The sequence below is a fragment of the Alligator sinensis genome, unplaced genomic scaffold (assembly GCF_000455745.1).
Source record: "Alligator sinensis unplaced genomic scaffold, ASM45574v1 scaffold104_1, whole genome shotgun sequence".
Lineage (NCBI taxonomy): Eukaryota > Metazoa > Chordata > Crocodylia > Alligatoridae > Alligator > Alligator sinensis.
Window position 1 is genome coordinate 317640 of NW_005841867.1, and position 21979 is coordinate 339618.

General features: G+C 42.0%; 1 protein-coding gene across 2 annotated transcripts in view; it reads right to left on the reverse strand.

The window, feature by feature from the left end:
• CPEB2 (cytoplasmic polyadenylation element binding protein 2) overlaps positions 1 to 21979 on the reverse strand; it is a 74328-nt gene that overhangs the window by 18096 nt on the left and 34253 nt on the right. The window contains exons 6-8 of one of the 2 annotated variants that reach the window (XM_006016781.3): positions 18038 to 18061; positions 8556 to 8726; positions 6220 to 6309 (exon numbers count right to left, since the gene is read on the reverse strand). In XM_006016781.3, the coding sequence (XP_006016843.2) occupies positions 6220 to 6309; positions 8556 to 8726; positions 18038 to 18061 (285 nt within the window). The remainder of the gene's footprint in view (positions 1 to 6219; positions 6310 to 8555; positions 8727 to 18037; positions 18062 to 21979) is intronic. The other variant, XM_025192639.1, reaches the window with a different exon arrangement.

Below are 21979 nucleotides of genomic sequence, written 5' to 3' on the forward strand. Positions count from 1 at the left end.
ACTTTCCTAGCCACTTAAAGCTAGGGATATGTAATCAGACTAACAAAACAACACAATACTTTGAAATCAAAACAAAACTTTGAAGAACTTCAGGAAATGAAAAGCAATCTTAAAGTGTCAAAGTGGGGTGAAGAGGAAAAGAAAAGCAAAACAATAAGGATTATAAATGCATTAGCAATGAAAACTGCACATTACTGGTCTATATACAACATAACTTTCCTGGTCTTTGCATACAAATCATACATTAGTTGTAGTTTGGAGCAGTGACTCTCAAACCAGGGTGCCTTGAAATCTTTTATGCAATGGGGTGCTATACAATGTTAGCACTGTTAAGAGCATTCTTTAAGGATAAGTGCAAAGTCCTTCACTTAGGAGGGAACAATCCCATGCACTAGTACAAGCTGGGGGTTGACTGACTGAGCAGTAGCTCTGCAGAAAAGGACCCAGGGGTTACAGTGGACAATAAACTGGATACGAGTCAGCAGTGTACCCTTGTTGCCAAGAAGGCTAACAGCATACTGGGCTGCATTGGTAGGAGTGTTGCCAGCAGCTCAAGGGAAGTGATTATTCCCCTCTAATCAGCACTGGTGAGGTTACATCTGGAGTACTGTGTTCAGTTTTGGGCCCCCCACTCCAGAGGCGATGTGGATAAATTGGATACAGTTCAGCGGAGGGCAACAGAAATGGTGAGGGGGCTGGGGGACATGACTTACGAGGAAAAGCTAAGGGAACTGGGCTTATTTAGTCTAGAGGACAGGAGATGGAAGGGATTTAATAGCAGCTGTCAACTATGTAAAGGGGGTTCAAAAGAGGATGGAGCTAGACTGTTCAGTGGTGGCAGATGACAAAACAAGGAGCAATGGTCTCAAGTTGCAGTAAGGGAAGTTTAGGTTAGATATTAGGAAGAACTTTCTCACGAGGAGGGTAGTAAAACTGGAACAGGTTACCCGCAGAGGAGGTAGAATCTCAGTTCTTAGAAGTTTTTAAGACCTGGCTAGACAAAGCTTTGGCTTAGATGATCTGCTTTGAGCAGGGGGTTGAACTAGATGGCCTCCTGAGGTCCCTTCTAGCCCTAATTTTCTATGATTCTGACCTTCTGTGGTGTTTCTGAGCCATTTGCAATAGAATAAATTGCTCTATTGCTTTTCTGTAGGAAAAAAAAAAAAAAAGGGAAAATGAAGCGCTGGCATTTTCCCACGTTGCCTTGAGACTAATGAGGGGTGTCTAGAGTCTGTCAAAGTTAAGAACCACTAGCTTAAGCAAGGACCAGAGATGGTTAAACTCCATCCAGACCTATAGCTGATGAAAGTAGAAACTTTAAGTTCCTGAAGCAGGGATTGCTCTTGGCAAGAAAATGGGAGCTTACCTAAGGAGATAGGACACTTTCTATGCTCTAACCATATATCTACTCTATACATTCCTTTCACAACTTATGTCCAGGGAGGACAGTTTTAATTTCCACCAGCTTCTACTAAGAAGGTTGAGGCATGGACATGGTGAATTTTCTAGCCAGCATAAAACAGCTAGCCCCAGCCACCAAAGCCTCCTGTCTTGCTACACCTTCATGACACCATAGCAACAAGCCCCTGTGTAAAGTCAGAAGTAAACCGCCATAAGCCAAATAGGCAGACAAAGTTGTTTGGGTAAATGTGATATCTTTTATTACACCAACTAAATAGCTGGAAAAAACGTTCTTTGCAAGCTTTCTAGCGCACACACCCTTTTTCAGGCATAGGGAGAGTCTGCTGGTGTTTTGTGTTCTTGTGGGTGGAATAGAAGTCAATATGCAAACTTCAGGTCTGTAAAAACGTGAATGTGTGGCAGTGAGGATCAGAGGTGATTGGAGACGAATATGAATTTAGCCTATTAACTGTAGTGAGGTATAACTGGATGTCTGAGAAATACCCCACGCTTCAAACCCTCCTTCTTTTAAACAGGCCCTATAGCTCTTTCACAGAAATCTAATCTTCTAAGAATCAGTTGTCTTGGTTGGCTAGCAGTATTTCCACAGCTTTGAATGAGAACCATCTCTGGTAGCATTCCTGTGCGCGTCTAAGAAATGTAGGCTCATATAGTTATTAGTTAGCTATTAGATTAAATACTTTTTGACATAAGCTGACTGAACAACTTAGTAACAAATTAAACAAGGGGATGGACATGGGACTTTCTTTCATCAGACTAGAATCACAGAACTTGGTTTACTGAATGGAATCTCATGAGCAGTTCAGGTACAACTGGCCTGTTGCATATCACTGAGATGACCGTATATGAACACCTAGATAGATTAGACAGCTCTTCAGTTACTTCTGTCAGATCCAAAACACTTGATATTTTCTGTTTAGCACCAAACTGTAAATGGGACAGTGCATACCATCCTGTACATAACAGATGCCTCATTTAGATCAGCATCTACTCAGTGAACAGTATTTTTAAGAGCTTCAATTTGAGGACAATATTCTTCACCTCCGGCCTGTGGATTCTGTGTTGGGGAAAGGAAAAAAAAAGGATAACTGCCAACTGTGTGCAACACATGCAGTGAGCATTGTGAACTCATCAGCTTGTTAATGCAGTAGAGCAGCTCCACAATCCAGGGGGTGAAGGCTGCTGCCACTCGCCCCTCTTTTCATCTGCTGCTGAATTTGGTGGTGAGCAAGGGGGTGGAGAGTGAGCAGCAATGTTCACCCTCTGCATTTCAGAGCTGTAGCACTGCAGGCTTTGGCAGCAGCTGCCTTAACAAGCCCATGACCTCAAGTGCTCATTGTGCATTGCTGCAAAGCAGAAATAGGGCATAGCTACACCTCCCACACCTTCCTCTGGATTTACCCATGCCTATGAGCTCTGAACCCTGACTTTATTAGAGTATATCTACTTCAGTCTTGCTTCTGTTTAAAAAGCACTGTGGTTCCTCAAGTTCTGCGTTTACTTTGGGCCTAAACATGTAGGGTACTAAGTACCTCCTACCATATTCAGAACACTAGTAACTCTGTCACTGGGACTAAAGGCCACCTACTACATCTCTCAGGAGGCAATCAGCACTTCAAAGGATCAGGGCTCTTGCTTATGTTTTTCCAAAGAACAACAACTTCAGAGTTTGGGCACTGCTCAAGGCTTCTCAGTAAACATAGAACAGGAAAGGGGAGGCGACAACATGTAGCCTGGAAAACTAAGTAAGGACTTCAACAAGGATAAGCTGGATATCTCTACCACTGAGAAGAACACTACATTTCTACCACTGAAATCTCTACCACTGAGAAGACCAATAAAATCTTGTCTATGGCCTAGGGCTGTAGACAGCTCCAAGACATTTTCAGACAGAAGCACTGTGGCCAATTCCTAACAACACTGGATATACAATAGTAGATACAATTAAATAAATTTAGTGGTGTATTAAAATTAGGGATCAATAACAGATCTCTGTTTGTTTTTTTAAACTGATGGCTGTTATTTATAGAAAACAAGGGACTTTGATGATGCATGGTATAGCTAAAACATGTCACAACCCAAAGTTGTGATTTTTGTTTTGTGTGCGCTTCGGCACTGCTAAATTATTTTCCCGCCAAATTGCAGCTTCTTTGCACGGTGGAGTTTTCTGCTGCAAAGGAGAACTCCGGTGCAACGGAGAATTTTCCCGCCAGTTTATAGCTTTCTTTGCATGGTGCATTTCTTTTGCATCTCAGAAATGCACGGTGCAAAGGAGTTCCCGCCATTTGTATGTTAATTCGAGCCCCATTATTGGCTTGTGTTAAATTATGCACACGTGGCGGCTAGCAATTGGCTTGCTAGCTGTATAAAGAGCTTGGGTGGTTTCCGCCCAAGTTGGAGAGAAAGCAATTGGAGTCCGAGAGGGAGAGTGTGAAGATCTCTAAGCGCTGCGGATCCTTACGAACCCAACGCATTTCTTAAGAAGGCAACAGAGGTCTAAAACAGCCTCTGGCCTCTCCCCGTCGCCGAGTGAAATCCTAGACGTATCCCTATCCTATATACTCAATTGCCGAACCCACGGAGCTTTAACAACTCCGGGGCCTGAGAGCCGAACCAAACCCACGGAGCTTCGACAACTCTGTGGGAAAGAAACTGCCGAACCCGCGGAGCCTTAACACCTCCGGGGCCCAAGAACTGAATTTGTCGTAGTCCTCCAATGAGGATTTAAGCGGAGCTGAACCTGGAAACTGTCCAGCCTACACCGCGACCATCTTGGGTGTAAGTAATAATCTTTGAATCAACCACTACGCCTCTGTGACTAATTCTAGCCCGTGCGTGCCTTGCTGCCGCATGGTCTCCTCTGACCCCGCGTGCCCGGGCTGCTGGCCACAGCCCACGTGCGCAAAGACGGGGCCGCATATCGCTCCCGGCTCGCACGTGGCGACATGGACGGGATCGGGAGGCGGCCCGCACAAAACATTTGTCTCAAACTAAAATTAAATCAACCAGAAATTGCTTTTAGGATTCCTCTTGAATCGGAAGGGCATATTTCATATATAATATTTCCCTTTGAAGAATTATTTTGCTTATAAAGCTTAGTTCAGTTTTGCCATTAACAATAGCAGCATTCATCATTTATTTAACAATGGCTTACAGGCACATGATCCCATGAACTGTGAATAAGAGACCTTGGAGTTTTAATACCAGGCTTTTATTTAAGCAATTTTTGCCAATTTATAATCAACATTTAAACTTGATTACTGATGAGGCCCAATGCTTTCACAATGTTTGTCTTGGGGGCATAGAAATCTAGGACTACAAGAAGGAGTTCTCACCCCTACAAGTCACAGGCAACATTCAAGTATCTACAAAGTCCAAAAGGGGCCACAAGAATGCCTGCTGTGTCCCTTCTTGTACCCATACGCTGCATGACACTCTCCAATATCCTATAATAAACCAGGATCTTCCATACACCAAGCCAAACTACAGTGAGGCATGGGGAGAGACCAGGGGAGACCAGGAGGAAAATTCTTATCTGGTCCCAAATCTGATGATCAGATTTCACACATATCATGCGAGTAAGATGCATGAGTCAGACTTTTAAAAGGTTTTTCTATACCACTAATTTTGGTATCTTAACAGGTGTAGTGGAGAATATAAAGACAAGTGACTAAATACATCCACAGTACAAAAGAGAGACTTCCATAATAGATCTGCATCAGTGAGAAGCCAAATGACTTATTTATCCTACAATATCTACCATGTTGAAGGAACCGGTTCTGAATGTAGTAGTGCCCTAAAGTTGTAAATAGTTTCCAGCAACCAGAAGACATATCATTCCTAAACAGTGTGGTAAAGTTCCCTGAAATTTGTGGCAACACAGTGATGAATAACGTAGTAAACTGAAAATATAGAAGTCTTAGAACAGTGGAAAAGTACATAGAAGTTGTATTCAATATCAAAATAAACAACAGTTGGTACCCTGTACCTATCTAAAAGTACTTAAATAGCCTAGTATTTAAACATTTCCTGTGTTAATTAAGTCAGGATGGTGATGATAAACTGTACTTTGGGGGGTATCCAACTTCCCAGTGGTCAGGGAAAGAATGCCCTGTGAGCCAAATCAGCAGGGGCTGCATGCCCATGCCCCACCCCCAGGTCACAGACCACATGGATGCCCCCTGCCTTTTCCCCATGGCTAAACTGCACACTTTTGTGTGTCCTTGGCACCCTCATGCTGCACTGTTTCCCCAAGCTTCTGTTTCAACCATTAGCTTCTCAGCCACACTACACGGAACTTCTGCACCTCCTGGGATGACTGAAAGCAGCAGCTTATTTACAATCTGTACAAATTTAATATTGAAATGATTTTATTGGATGAAACAAAATGGTAAAGAATGCACTTTGAAATAAGCGTCAATACACTATAAGTGGTTAAAAACGTTCATAAGAGATTTTATAAGGGAGAGCTATGGATTTTTTTCCTGGACCCTTCATAAAGCCTTGACTTCTTCCATCAAGTGGACTTTTGGCTGTGCACTGTCAAGTTTCCATAAAGATTTATCTTAATTTCATATGGTTTGGCTCTCAGTTTACCAAACTCAAAATGCACATGTAGATATTCATCATAAAAATATAATTGTGAGCTTTCATTTTAGAAACTGGAAGAACACAGACTAAGTGGATATCTGAAAATTAGTTATCCAAAGAAACTGTGAAGGCCATCCAAATGACAGTTTCAGTGTACCAACCTTCTCTTTGGGAAGGACAAAACAATATAAAAACTCACTGTCTTACCTTTAGGTGGAAAGTAGGATTTGCTTTCTGCTTTGTGAGGCCAGTCTACTACCAGAGGGCCAAATCTTCTGAAGCTAGCAGTAATTTCATCTAAATACAGGTACAATAGTTGCAATTAAAAAAAAAGCCATTTCAAACTAGCAGTACAAAATACAGACAAACGTCAGAGTTGATGTTTTGTATTTCTTTGTCATAAAATGTCATTGTTTCTTGGAAAACAATACAGGAACCTACAAGAAAGTAAATCTTTCAAGATCAGGCACACAGCATACTCTACAGAGCTTTAAACCTAATTTTAGATTTCATCAAATTACTTCAGTTCATTTACTAAAACAGTATTTCAAAAGTATCTGAATGGCCACAGAGGACTGGTAATGTTAATGAGATACTTTCTCTATGTAAACCTCTAGGTTTTTCCTAAGTAAAACCTCTTGTTCAAGACTGGTAGTGATCTTGAGTTACTACCAGCCCATTTCCCTAGAGTCCAGACCAGCACTGGTATTAAATCTACTTTTACTATTGGCACCTTAGTAGTTTATTAGTAGTTTCAGAGGCAAAGTATCAAAGCAAACAATGGACAAACCCATCTGCAGGACAGGTGATGCACTCTAAACAATTTAAGCATGCCTTCCTACCCTCTTCCCATCTACCACTACTAAAGCCCCTGCCCCTATAGGCCCTTAACAAAGGGAGTCAGGGAAAAACCCCACACAAAGGAGTTAGTTTTTGTGAGGAAGGCAGGTAGGTTGTACAACGTACATTTTAAGTCCTCTTGCTGGCTCGAACAAATAGCAGAGAAAAATGCTCTTTCCATTTATTTAGGATTGGAAGTAGAAACTATGGGAGCTTTATGCAGAAAACTCTGGTTGCAGAGTAGAGTACAAACCTGAAGTAAATGAATAATCCAACAGAGGTTGCAGGAGGCATCATCATAATGTAGATGAAATCAAAACATGTCGCTTTCCATAGTTATACTGTCATTCAACGAACTTCTTCAAACTCATTTTGTACAAACATCTATGCTAGGTTTTAATTTCAACCTACTAAATGGACATCAGTCTACATTACAAAGCCAGTACATAATTAAGTACTTATCTGCTCAGGAGATGCCAAGTATTAAAGAATAGCAAGAATACTATACATCAGGAATAAAGTGCATTAGCAAATATGTTCTAAATATAATAGAAAATATTTGATTTTTTTTATGTAGCGCATTTCATATTCAGCATATTACAAAGTGTTCTGCGTCACTGGGTCCTGACATTGGAAAAGTCACTTAAACTGTACCTTGATCTTCCTATGCATAAATGAGGATAACAACTGTGTCTATAAACAGATTTAAGATGCTTGGTTAAGCTGATGCTTGATTAAGGGTGTAATTCAGTATAAATGTAATGTACAATTTAATTTGTATTTTATACTAGTGGAACAGAGGGAGTGAACAAAAGTGGATGCTTCTACATACTCATCCATAGCTTACATATTGTTTTACAGTATTATTTATTGAAAAAGAAATGCTTCAATAAACCAGGGATATTTTCTATAAAGCAATGATTTACCTAAATAGCCAACAGAGATGCACAGAGGAGACCTAAATTATAATATAGAATTTGAAAAACAATCTCCACTCTACCACTGTAACATAAACATGGGTTGTAACCCTGACACTGTAGTAGAACCTGAACTCTGAAATCTACAAAACCATAAGTACTAGATTAAATGAATCATAACACCAGAACATCTAGATGATACTACTCATGTCATATTTCATGATAATATATGACCCATACTTTGATTATTTTAATAGCATACTGCTTTGCATTACCATGTAGGGAGAATGGCAAGAGAGGAAGAACCAAAGTTTAGGAGCAAACCAAACAAAATACCAAAACTTTTGAAGTAGCTTGAGGTACAAGAGGCCATTTTGACAGTGAACACTTGATAGGTTACTTATGCATATTATTATTCAATTCTGAACTCTCCAATTAATTGAGATAAAATTGCAGTAATACAAATACTGAGCAGCTATGACAACTAACACAAGAAAACTCTGCCTTCATCTTGTGTACAATTTTCATAACTTAGTATTCTTGTTCTTATTTACAGAAAATGTTACGTGCAATTTTCTCAATGAAATGTCATTTAAACACAGATTATTTTCATGTTCCGATTCAAAAAAGTTCAACCCCTCCAATGAAATGAATCAAAGTTGAACTCTCACTAGGAATTTTTTGAGACACACTGTAATTTCCATTCTTTAAATTAATAACCTAAAAAGAAAAAGCTGTTTTTTCTATCTTCCCAAACCAAGTTCTGTTTGCTTTCAGCCATCTCACCTTCGTCAATGTCTGGTGGAAGACCTCCAACAAACACTTTGCGAGAAAAGCGTTCTATCCGTTCTCCATTCTGATGAGCTGAATAGCATGTAGGTGAATTCAGGACACCAACTTGATCACTATGACCATCGTCCAGCAAACCATCATCTATTGGGAAGAGGGACGAACGACCTAAAAAATAAGAATTAATATTAAACGACTAATTTTTAGTTTGTTGTGATCAAGCAACCCATGGGAAAGAAAAGATAAAATATACTGAGAAAATTAAAATTAAACACAAATATTTGAAAAAAGATCAAGACAGAACTAAAGAGGAAGTGTTCAGAACTGTCAGGAGCTCTTCAATGAGTTCTTCGCTTCAGTATTTCTAAGTACCGACCAAGCCAATTCCCCCACCTCGATCATTGACGGATGTCCACATGGCACCAGTCCGCCTATGGTTAGTTCTGAAATAGTTAAGGAGCTCCTGGAGGAGCTGGATGGGTACAAGTTAGCAGGCCCGGATGACCTCCATCCACGGCTGCTGAAAGAATTGGCTAGCGTCATAGCTGAGCCGCTGGCACAGCTGTTCGAGCACTCGTGGTGCTCCGGCCAGGTCCCTGAGGACCGGAGAAGGGCCAATGCGGTACCCATTTTCAAGAAAGGAAGAAGGGATGAGCCAGGTAACTTTAGACCAGTCAGTCTTACCTCTATTCCTGGGAAAATGCTAGAGAAAATAATCAAAGAACACATTTGTGCAGGCCTAGCAGGGGAAACGATGCTGAGGGGAAACCAGCAAGGGTTTGTCACAGGTAGATCCTGCCTGACAAACCTTGTAGCCTTCTATGACCAGGTCACACACTGCCTGGACGTGGGAGCCGAGGCTGATGTCATCTTCCTGGACTTTAGGAAGGCCTTTGACACAGTTTTGCACCCTAGCCTCATTGGGAAGCTAGCAGACTGTGGAGTGGACGCCTACATGGTCAGGTGGGTGGCCAACTGGCTTAGGGACTGCACCCAGAGAGTGGTGGTGGATGGTTCCTTCTCCACCTGGAGGGAGGTGGGCAGTGGGGTCCCGCAGGGTTCGGTCCTTGGACCGGTATTATTTAATATCTTCACCAGAGATTTGGACGAGGACGTGGAGAGCACCCTCTCCAAGTTTGCTGACGATACTAAGTTATGGGGCAAAGTTAGTACACCGGAGGGCAGGGAGCAGATTCAGTCCGACCTGGACAGGTTGGAATAATGGGCAGAGAGAAATAGGATGCAATTTAATAAAGATAAGGTAAGGTACTCCACCTGGGAAGGAGGAATCCCCAGCATACCTATAGGTTGGGGAGTGTCCTTCTCAGCAGCTTGGAGGCAGAGAGGGATCTTGGAGTCATAATTGACTCCAAAATGAACAAGAGCTGGCAGTGTAACGACGCCATCAACAAGGCCAATCGCACCTTGTCATGCATTAGCAGGTGCATGACTATTAGAACAAAGGTGATGCTTCCCCTCTATGCGGCATTGGTCAGGCTGCAGTTGGAGTACTGTATCCAGTTTTGGGCACCGCACTTCAAGAGGAACGCGGAGAATCTGGATAGGGTCCAGAGGAGGGCCACTCGCATGATTAGTGGCCTTTGGGAAAGACCTTACGGGGGGAGGTTGAAAGAGTAGAATCTCTTCAGCCTTCACAAGAGACAGCTGAGGGGAGAACTTGTGGCCGCCTATAAATTTATTAGGGGAGGTCAACGGGGAATAGGTGATGCGCTGTTTACTAGGGCACCCCAGGGAGCGACTAGGAATAACGGGTGTAAACTAGTTGAGAGTGGACTTAGGTTAGATATTAGGAAGAAATTTTTCACAGTAAGGGTGGCCAGGATCTGGAATGGGCTTCCAAGAGAGGTGGTACTTTCACCTATCTTGGAGGTCTTCAAGAAGAGGCTAGATAGTCACCTGGCTGGGGTCATCTGTCCTCGGTCCTCTTTCCTGCCAGGGGCAGGGGGTTGGACACGATGATCAATTGTGGTCCCTTCCGACTCTACAATCTATGAATCTATGATTCTGAGGGTAATGCTTCATATCCTACTATACAGCTTCCTTACACAAAACCAATAGTAAAGTAATAATTTGTTTTTAAATAAATTATCTTATTTACTAAGTGACAGCAATGGTAAGACCTACTTAAGAGAATTTAAGTTTGTCTACCACTGACCAATTTTCAAGTTGCCATGGTATGGTTTAACCAGGGAATAATCAGGTTACATTTTTAAACCTCTTATATTTGGTTTAGGCTGAGGGAGAATTATAATGCAGGCTCAGTTAAAAGGTTTTAAAATAGAAATATGAATTTTGAAAAACCTTTAAATAACAAGGTCAACTGATAAACTGAGAAAAGGTTTCAATGCAAGGAATGCAAAATGGTATTTTAATTAGTATGCATAAAAAAAAACAACTTTGAACAATTATGGAGGAAATCATTACGTATTTATCTTTCTTGCTATGAGGGGACAGCTGAAGCCTCCTAGAAGCTCTGACTTCTGAAGGATGAGGAGAGATTGCATAGAAAACACCTTATAGGAACAAGCTGACAGATATTTCAAGGTGGCATTCCTCCACTCCTGCCCACATAGAGCATGCTTTAGTAACATGGAGGCTACTTTTGTCATAAACCTAGACAGTCTCCCATAGAACAGCAGCACTGTTGCAGAATGATCAAAAGAGATGAATGGACAGGGATAAGAGGAATGATGCTTTCACTTTAGTTTCAGAGAACTCAAACACATAACTTAGCTTCTCAGACTGCCAAATTGCCACCAGGGTGAAGATCTGCATCTTGGGTAGTTCATACTGCCACTGTTCTGGGTGATCTCCATAACAATTTATATTTGATTCATATGCAAAAAGTTCCTTCTTCCTGTGCTATTATAAGGGCCAGAAATATCTCTTTTGTAAAATGAAAGCTTAACTTTGTTAAAAGCCCAGTTTCTAGGAGAAGTTTCCCATTTGGCAAAGCGAGCAGATCTGTCAAGCCTAGCATAGAGATGCTGCTTAACTACCAACTCTTAATTTTTTTCCTGCACTGTCGTAATTATAATTAATTTAAATATATTTTTCAAACAGTACTACATGTGGGAGAAAAGTTCTTTCTTTACCTTAAAACCTGTTGCAGAAGCTCAGTAGGATCTCAGCTACATGGCTTTGGAAATGTTATAGCTAAATTCCGACAGATTCTCCTACTCCAGATCCATATAATAGAATAGTACATTACCACAGATGGGAGTCTGCAAAAATGTAACTGCTTCCTAACCTGAAGTTTATGGTCTTGCCCCTTAAAAATGTTGGCTGTTAGGAAAGCTCCATATAACACATCAGCAAGAACTCATGCTGTTCCTGGTAGGATGATAAAGCCATGTAGAAACCATTCATCTCATAGGATCATCCAGGAGTTGCGTTTTTAGAGGAGCTATACATTTTGGGGGAGGAGACGGTGAAACACCAGCATTATTAATTACCGTATTTGCTCAAATCTAAAACCAGGCTCCACCCTTCCCAATCAGCATAGTGGGGAAGAGCTCCTTGTGTTAGATTCGCATACAAAGTGGAGGGAGGGGAGGTGGTTGCTGCAGCTCTGACTCAGGCCCTGCATCTGGGTCAGAGCCAGTCAGACCCACAGCAGCCTCCTGCCCCACCCCACTTGCCCTGTGAATCTCCTGCGCTCTCTCTGCTCTCTCCCTGCCGTTACTGTCAGGGACACTTGGTTCTGGCTTACGCTGGGTTTCCTCACCAGCACAGAAGACATGGAAACTCTGTCCCCTGCCTGGTCAATTAGCAGCTCCAGTAGTGCTGCATGCCCAGGCAAGGGCTGAGCTTCGCACATGCTGTGCTCCAGGGGGGACAGAGCAGGCAGGAGGTCTGCCAGTAAGAAGATAGGAGGAACAAAGGAGCAGAGAACACAGAGTGGTGGGGTGGGGGTGCTGGTGGCAGGGAGCAAGGGGTTAGGAACGATGCAGGGGAAAAGGTGGAGGGAGCAGAGGGCAAGAGGGCTTTTTGACCATCTTATACACTGTTTTCCCTGCTGCAGCAGCGGAAGGGAAGGGAGAGTGAATTCAGGACAACCTTTTGATAATTAGATTCTATACCTGGAAAATTATAACAAAGCTATAATTTGTTCATATATAGAATCTAATTATTGGGGGCAGGGCGGGTTGTCTTAAATTCAGGGTCAAGTTAGATTTGAGTAAATACAGTAATTATTTGCACTGTGGTAATGCTTAGAAGTCCCAATATGGGACCTGACCCCTGTTCTGCTTGGCCTTGCATGTACAAACAACCAAGATGATCCCTGCTCAGAGAATTTACAATCTATGAATAAGCGAAGAGAAACGGGTAGATACAACAAAGAGATGGGTGCGCAAGGTAGAAATGAGACTATTACAATAAGCATAACAAACAGCGGACACAGCACATTAACTGCTCTAGCTACTGTTAGGCTTTATGCTAACATTATGCATGGGTGAATTTTAAGAAGAGATCTGAAAGTGGGCAATATAATGACTACTTTATGCATATTTTCATGCACAGAAAATGGCAAGGGGGAAAGCACAATTTACATTTATGGGGATATTTGACTAATGGGCAACAAAAACCGGCACCTTTGGAAGAGAGAGGGGGTTGGCAGCCTGATGGTACCTAAAATCTGGTAAAACAGTACAGCTTTAAAATGAAGACAAGAATAAGAAGCATACGTATATCATGTGGTGGACAAGGGGGAGTCAGTGGAGGCATGCAGAAGGGAATAACATGGTTGGAAAGACATGTCAGGAAGATTATTTTTGTAGCAGTAATCTGAATGGATTTAAGAAAGGCAAGCCTTCATTGTCGAAGCTCGGAAGGAACAGGACTGCAATAGCTGAAATAAGAGTTAATGAGTGGCTAAACGAGTGCTTTAGCTGTGGGTGCTGACCAGAGGCCAGATCTTAGAGATGCAGCACAATTTGGACATGTGGTCTAGAGAGAGGAATGAATAAATGATGATATTCAAATTAAGGGTTTGAGTGGCGAGGAGAAGGCAGAGTTGTGCATCACAAATTGAGATTTGCAGAATTCCTACTGATGCATATGGATTAGGAAAGGAAAAGGATTGCAGGCAAGGAAAAATCAGATCATAAATCTAAAATAACTAGCCATCACTCAGACATTTTTTGAAACATCTCAGAAAAAACCCTAAGAAACTGTTTGCCTTTTCCAACAAACACTTTTGTGAAGGTCACACCGATATGCTGACAAGTTTATAAAAAAAACTGGATTTTTTTTTTTAAATACACATGAATTTAACTTCTGCCGAAAGATGTCTTTCCCATTAGATTTGTTTATATTTTTATCTTTAAATCAAGGTATTTGCAATAGCTAGCTGTTTAATTTACAATGCCCATACCCAAAATACAGTGTTTAAAACTGAAAATATATTTCTTCAAATGAGATGCTTTCACAGCTTAATGCTAAATCCAAGAGGAGGAAAAAGTATCTCTATTTTCACTACAGATTAGAACAGGGATCAGCAACCCATGGCCCGTGGGCTGGATCCAGTTCACAAAGGAACTGGATCTGGCTCACTCCAATCCACATTTTACTAAAGCTACCGATCACAGCTGTTTGATTTGGTCTGGGCTTTATTAATGGCATGCCCATCGCCTCCAGACTCTCCAGCTGGCTGCTGCAGCCTCCGTGGAGGGCTGCTCTCTCTTAGTGCAGCCTCTACTCTGTGTTCCTGGAGCAGCCAGAGGGGAATGCTGGCCTGCGGCACTGCCAGGTTGCAAGACGTGGCCCACTTAAGTAATGTTTGCTGACTCTAATATTAGAATATTAGGAAACAAATTTTAAAAATGGTGTCAGGGAGATTAATTTTGCTGTGATGGGGGAAAGGTTTTGTTAAAGGGAGTATAGTTTCTCAGAGATGAATGGAAGCTTAATCTCTGAAAGACAGCACATCTGTAGTAGTACATTTCCTGATGACCCAAGCAGATCCAAGGAACTGTATAGATTAAAAGACAGCTACCTTTTCTTCCCCACCCCCCTTGAAACTCCTTTAGCCTAAAGGAAACATTTGGAAAAGGGTACCATTTTCAATTTCCTAGGCCTTTTTCCCCCTCCCCACCCCTCTTACTCTCCTCCTCTGGGTTTTGATGTAGGGATGTAAATATTGCTTAAAAATATCCATTTAACCTCCTCTAATTAAATTGGTTAAACAATTAACCAACAACACAGCAGCTTGGACACAGCTGCTGCTGGGAGCCACTCCCAGCTCCTGGAGCCCTTTGACTGGGAGGAGGGAGGGAGGGAGGCAAGCCTAGCCAGACATAGCGATGCATGTGAACTCCCGTGCTGGGAGGGAGGGAGCACCTGAGAATGAGCAGCTAATTGCTTTCTCTTAGGCTATAGGTATTAGTCCCCCTTCCCCTCTCCTCCTCCCTGCCTGCCCTGCTGCCTTCTGATTCCTGCTAGGGCACTGCAAGGCTTCCCTTCCCCACTGCTGGGGCACCACACCTGGCTTCTTCCGTACCCTGGCCCTGAGCTAAAGTAAACTAACCAGTTATCACTGCATTTATCAGTTAAATCAGGGGTTTTCAACCTTTTTTAGTCTAAATACCCTGGATGGAGGGGAGACTGCACGTGGCCGGACACAGAGCTGGGAAGCAGGGACCGCAGGCACGCGGGCAAGCGGGGAGCACTGCCGTGTGCCAGGAGCAGGGCCAGGGCTGGGTGGGGAAGCTCACTGGGCTGGTGTATGGCAGTGGCCACCGCCACATGCAAGCTTCCCTGCCTCACAGAGGGGCACCGCTACCCTCACCTCGCCTCTGCTCCTGGGAGGCGGTGGCACTTCTTCCCTGCCTGCCCGCGCGTACCCCCTAGGACCAGTCCAAGTACCCCCGGGGGTGTGTGTACCCCCAGTTGACAACGTCTGGGTTAAATGATTAAGCATTTACCCTTTCACATCACTATTTTGATGCAGGGGGTTACAATACACATTTTATATGCACCTGCTCTTTCATATCCTACGTGCATAAAAATAAAGCAAGAAACTCAAAATAATGCATAGTTTCATAGTTGGTAGGGTCGGAAGGGACATAAACAGATCATCAAGTCCGACCCCCTGCCATGGGCAGGAAGGGATGCTGGGGTCAAATGACCCTGACTAGGTGGCTGTCTAGCCTCCTTTTGAAGACCCCCAGGGTAGGGGCGAGCACTACTTCCCTTGGAAGTTGGTTCCAGCTCCTAGCCACCCTGACTGTGAAGTGTTGCCTCCTGATATCTAGCCTGAATCTACTCTCGGTCAACTTATGGCCGTTATTCCTCATTACTCCCGGTAGTGCTCGGGGGAACAGGGACTCTCCCATTACCTGCTGGTCCCCCTTGGCAAGTTTATAGGCGGCCACCAGATCCCCTCTCGGCCTCCTCTTGTGGAGGCTGAACAGGTTCAGGTCACATAGCCTCTCCTCGTAGGGCCTGCCCTGCTGCCCCTGATCATGCGAGTAGCCCTCCTCTGGACCCTCTCAATGCTGTCCACATCCCTCCTGAAGTGTGGCGCCCAGAACTGGATGCAGTACTCCAATTGCGGCCTGACCAGTGCTGCATAAAGGGGGAGGATCATTTCTTTGGACCTGCTTGTGATGCATCTGTGGATGCATGACAAGGTATGGTTAGCCTTCCTGACCGTGTCCCCACATTGGCGGCCCATGTTCATCTTGGAATCAATAGTGACACCAAGATCCTTTTCTGCCTCTGTGCTGACTAGAAGGGAGTTCCCCAGCCTGTAGGTATGCTGCTGGTTCTTCCTCCCCAGGTGAAACACCTTGAACTTTTCCATATTGAAACCTATCCTATTCTCATCTGCCCACCGCTGTAACCTGTCCAGATCTAGTTGTACCCTGTCCCTCTCTTCTAGCATGCTCACTTCTCCCCACATCTTAGTGTCATCTGCGAACTTGAACAAGGTGCTTTTCACCCCCTTGCCCAAATTGCTGATGAAGATATTGAACAGTGCGGGCCCTAAGGGAACCCCACTGCCCACATCCCTCCAGGTCGAAAATGACCTGTCCACCACCACTCTCTGGGTGCGGTCCTCCAGGCAATTTGTGACCCATCTGACTGTGTAAGCGTCGACACCACAGTTGCCTAATTTTTTAATGAGGATGGGGTGAGAGAGAGTGTTAAAGGCCTTCCTAAATTCCAAAAAGGCTACATCTAGCATGACATCTGTGTCCAAGGCTTTTGTGACCTGGTCATAGAAGGCAACCAGGTTGGTCTGACAGGACCTGCCTCTAATGAACCTATGTTGACTGCCCCTGAGCATGATCTACCCAACTGTTATTAACAATTAGCAATAATTGTTAACAACAGTAACCACGGGATCAGGGTGGGAAATCTCTCATTTATGAGACAATGTTAATGTTATAGTGTTAACATTACAGTGATGCTATCAAACAGTAAATTAAACACGTTAAGGTGATGAATTTAACAATTTCACTACATTTACTATTAAAATTAATTTTTTGGGGTGGAAACTCAAGAATTAGCACAATAAGATAGAATTAAATCAAATAAGTGTAGAAAGTACTCGCTGGTTGGCATAGGAAGAAATTGTAGATCTGAACATATCCAACGAAAAAGTAATGCAATTCCAAGCTCTACTTCCACAGCTCTATCAATAATATTTGAACACAAACTGAATGCATTCCAACAGCAAGAAGTCTACTAAATTCCTACTCATACTGAATAACTGTTCTCTTCTAAAAGTGTTTATCGTACTAAAACCTGGGTCACTAGGCAAAGGACCTAGACCTTCAAGTTTTTCTTTTAAAGTGGGAATGCCAAGCTCCTATCAGGTGATGGTTAGAAATGACTTAGGAAAGAGTTGAAGCTAGAAATAAAAATAGTTGTATCCTGTAAATATTTGAAACTACTCAAAAATCTTAGAATTTATAGATTATGCTCCATATAGCTTATAAAACTAAAGGTCAAGTTCTCATCTGATTAAATCATCCTAGCTTCTTTGAGATAAGTGGAGATATGTCAATTTATACCAGCTATAAAATTATTCAGAATTCTGTTTAGAACTGTGCAAAATTTCTAAGAATTGTTTCATATTACTTTATTGAACCTGTGGCACTTTCGTAACTGTTTATTTAATTAATTATATGTGGTTGTATAGGGAAGATGAGTTGCAGAAAACAATGAGCAATTTTTAAACTTTCACTACGAACAGTACAGCAGGTATATATTTTAAGAATTAATGAAAATATTAGTGCTAGACATGTTTTAATTGATTAAGAGATTTACAATCCAAGCTCGCTAATACAAAAGATCCACAGCCAAAATAGATTTTTTTTTTTTTTGCAAAACTGATAGAACATGCAGACATGAGATATCTAAAAATCAACAAATCAGGAATAATTAATCACAATGATCAGTAGCAGCCCAATCTGAATTAATTGTACTGTAGCAAACAAGTGAATTACCTCGTCTTCGCCCATAACTCCTTGCTGCATGTAAACAAAGGACAAATTGTAAAATGTCAAAGAACTGTATCATGCCCACATATAACAATATTTATGATACAAATAACTATGTGGGTAACTGATGCACTGTAATCTGCATTAGTGCATTAGTGTTATGTTAATAGCAAACATTGTGATCACATCATACTAAAGCCATATTTCACTCTTTCGTTTACTCTGCACTAAGTACTGAATATGACTAGGCCTTAAATTTTGGATTAAAGAATTTTTAAATAATTTTTCTTAGTTTAACAATGTGCATTATTTTGCAATCTTCTAACATGCCCTTTTACTTGATATTCTTAATGATGTACTTAATTACTATATATTAATGAATTTATTACAACCTAGTAATTGTGCTCTTCTGCCTCTCTCAACTCTTGCCTCAGACTTGACTGAATTTAAATAATGTGCAAAATGTTGCTAAAGAATAATGATCAAAAGGAAAATGCTATTTTAAAAGGGCATAGTAAGAGTTAAATGAATCAGAGAAACATCCTGGTTCATGGAACAGTTTGTACAGTCCTTTCCAGCGACAATACAAATGCTATAAGACATGACCTTCCTTTTTCATGAAAAAAACTAGCAGAAAATTAACAGCACAGTTTTGCTTAAAACAAAAGACTCCTTGTGGTAGTAAACAAAGTCAGGGTGCAAGTCACAAGAAATACCATTGTAATAGAAACACTGCATAAAGGCAAAGCAACAAATTCTAACAGACTATCACTAAATCAAGATTCCCCTCATTTTTGAGTGTGAAAGGACTCCTACAGAGATTGTGCCAATTGTTAAAATGCAAAAGGCACACAAGAACACACTGATTAACCATTTTTCAGCTTTCTGGATGTTTAGGAAAAGTAATGTATGAACTTTACATTAATAAACTGTACATTATTAACTGTAATAAATATTCAAAACAGAAAACATTCTTCTGAAGCCCCCATATTGCAGTGAAACCCACAAACATGGACCCTGTCTATGCCTCTGCAAAAATATTTTGACTTCATTGGGATTTTTACACAGAATGCAGTTGCAGGATCAGAGCCATAAAACAGTCTTTCACACTTTGGCATTTAATTATGGTAGTTTCCATTTTTATGCTTATTGTCATTACAATTTTATTTAGCTTCATATTCTCTCTCTTCTTTGGGTCCCTTCCTACCAGAGTTACTAGGTTATTTCTGGAAATATTCAAATCCCAAGTCCAAAACTGTAATTCTCCAAGCCCCTGCTACATCATCACCTAACTATAATGGAGACCAGCTCAGCACTAATGTTTCCCAAATACCTAAAACTTTTGCTTCTGCACATGCTTAGCAGTACTTCAGTCTTGACAGCTATGCAGCTAATCACCTAGTTCACCCCTAAATTACATCAGGATCCAAAAACCAAGGATTTTTCTGCCTACTTCCTTTGAAGGGCATGATCCAAGATTTCTTTTCAGAATGTATCTACTGAATGCCCCGCTAGACAGACAAATGGATGATCTCCTTTGCTCTTGCAGCACCTGCAACCACACTGGTTCCAAACATACCAGCACCTCCTGTCTTTCCTTTGGATGAAACCAGCAAGCCCACATTGGTGTGTAGGCATCTCAGTGTCTTCATATACACTACCTACGCTTTTGTGCCCTGGAGAGGTAACTCCAGCTACAATTTCTTTTCAAGTGAGGATTACGTTCAGAGAGCTGATGTCTCACTCACTGTAATTTTATTTTCTCATGAGACAGACAGATGCCTACTACCAGATCAATAGAGAGGGGTGAAGGGGACAGGTGCCAGTAAAATTAGTAAGCAGGGACTGGAACTCCTGCCAGGAGAGTGCTCTAACTACTAAATCAGATCATTATATTTACTTTCAAGCCCTCTCTCTGGTCCAGTGAATCTCTCATGGGACAAATTCAGCAGCAACAGAATCACAGAATCATAGAAATTAAGGGCTGGAAGTGACCTCGAAAGATCGAGTCCAACTCCCCTGCTCCAGGCAGGAATACTACCAAGATCAAATGATTCCAGCAAGGTGTCCGTCTAGTCTCCTCTTGAAGACTTCCAAGGCTGGGGACTGCATCACCTCCTTGGGAAGTCTATTCCAGATTCTGGTCACCCTTACCATAAAGAAGTTCTTCCTTGCATCCAACCTGAAACGATCCTCTAACAGTTTATGGCCATTGCTCCTTGTCCTCCCCTGGGGCACCCTAGTCAACAGGTTTTCTCCTAGCTCCCCGATATTCACCCCTTACATACTTATAGATGGCCACCAGTTCCCCCCTCAGCCTTCTCATCCCCAAGCTGAACAGTCCCAGATCCCTTAGTCTTTCCTCATAAGGTTTGTTCTCCAGGCCCTTAATCATTCTTGTGGCCATTCTTTGGACCTTTTCAAGATTCTCCATAGTTTTTTTGAAGTGCAGCGCCAAGAACTGGACACAGTACTCCAGCTGGGGTGTAGCCAGTGCCAAGTAGAGAGGAAGTATCATTTCCTTGGCCCTGCTCGCAGCATATCGTCTAATGCATCCCAATATGTTATCAGCTCTGTTGACTACAGCGTTGCACTGGCAGCTCATGTTCACCCTGTGATCAGCCATAATCCCAAGGTCCCTTTCAGCCATTGTGCTGGCCAGGACATCTCCTCCTAACCTATATTCATGTCGCTGGATATTTCTCCCCAGATGAAGCACTCTCAATTTATCCTTATTGAACTGCATCTGGTTCTGCTCCACTCACCTTTCCACCTTGCCCAGGTCTGCTTGGCTCTGCAACCTATCCCCGTTTCCCCATAACTTAGTATCATCTGCAAACTTGGTCACTGTGCTTTCCACATCCTCATCTAAATCTTTGATAAAGATATTGAACAGCATGGGGCCAAGAACTGAACCCTGTAGGACACCACTGGCCACCTCCCACCAAGATGATACAGACCATCTAAAATAGTTTAAGGTGCCTTTCCCTAATACAGCCTATAGCTTGGCGGTTATGATATTTTTCTGGAAAGTGAAATATTTGGATTTGAATCCTATTAACAGGAGAGGGATACTAAACAGTGGCCTTTCCTATCCTATGCGAGTGTTCTAATTGCTGAGTTTCCTGAATACAGGACACATTCCATGTGCTAAAAAATGACTCTTTGAAAGGGTGAGCTTTAGGTGGCTGAGTTTTATAGGTTGAAATCCTGAGGAGGGTGGAATTCAAAATACAGCCCTGAGCTCAGCGTTTCCCTTTTAGATACTTTACGTGGGTCTCTAATCTGCATGCTGACTTTTGTGGTTCCTATTTTGAGATCTTAACTTTCCTATCAGTTGTCATTATATATACACAATCTAAGCATTTCACATGGGATTACAAACTCCACTAAAGAAGTCAAGTACCTAAAAAGAGGCACTGCAGTGCCTAATATATTTTCTGATCTTGGCCAACACAGCAGTACACTCACCATCACCAAGTTGCTGAATCAACCCTTTACATTTCTTCCAACTTTTTACAAATACAAATACAGGAGTCAAGGAAAGTCAAGTTCATCATGTCCACACTGATGAGTCAGTTTTTAGGAAGAAGGTAGCGGCACACTATACATACACTGGTAATATAAAAATAGGATCTTGGATTAATGTGCACTACAAGCCCTTTTGGCATAAACACCAAACAATTTCCACTCTGTTGATTCAATTCTTCCCCTTTGCCATCCAAAACAAAGGAACTGTCTGTTATCATATTTTCATGCTATTTGGACGTTTCTGATGCCATGAAAGACATTTTATTATAGGATCCTCACAATGTTCATATGTTTGTATATTTTTGAAAATAACTGTCTCTTGCGAGATCCTTGCAAACTAAGAGAAAGTGAACTAGAAGTGGGAAAACTTTAAAAGTTTATTACAATGTTCAGAAAACAATTTTCTAAAGGGGGAAT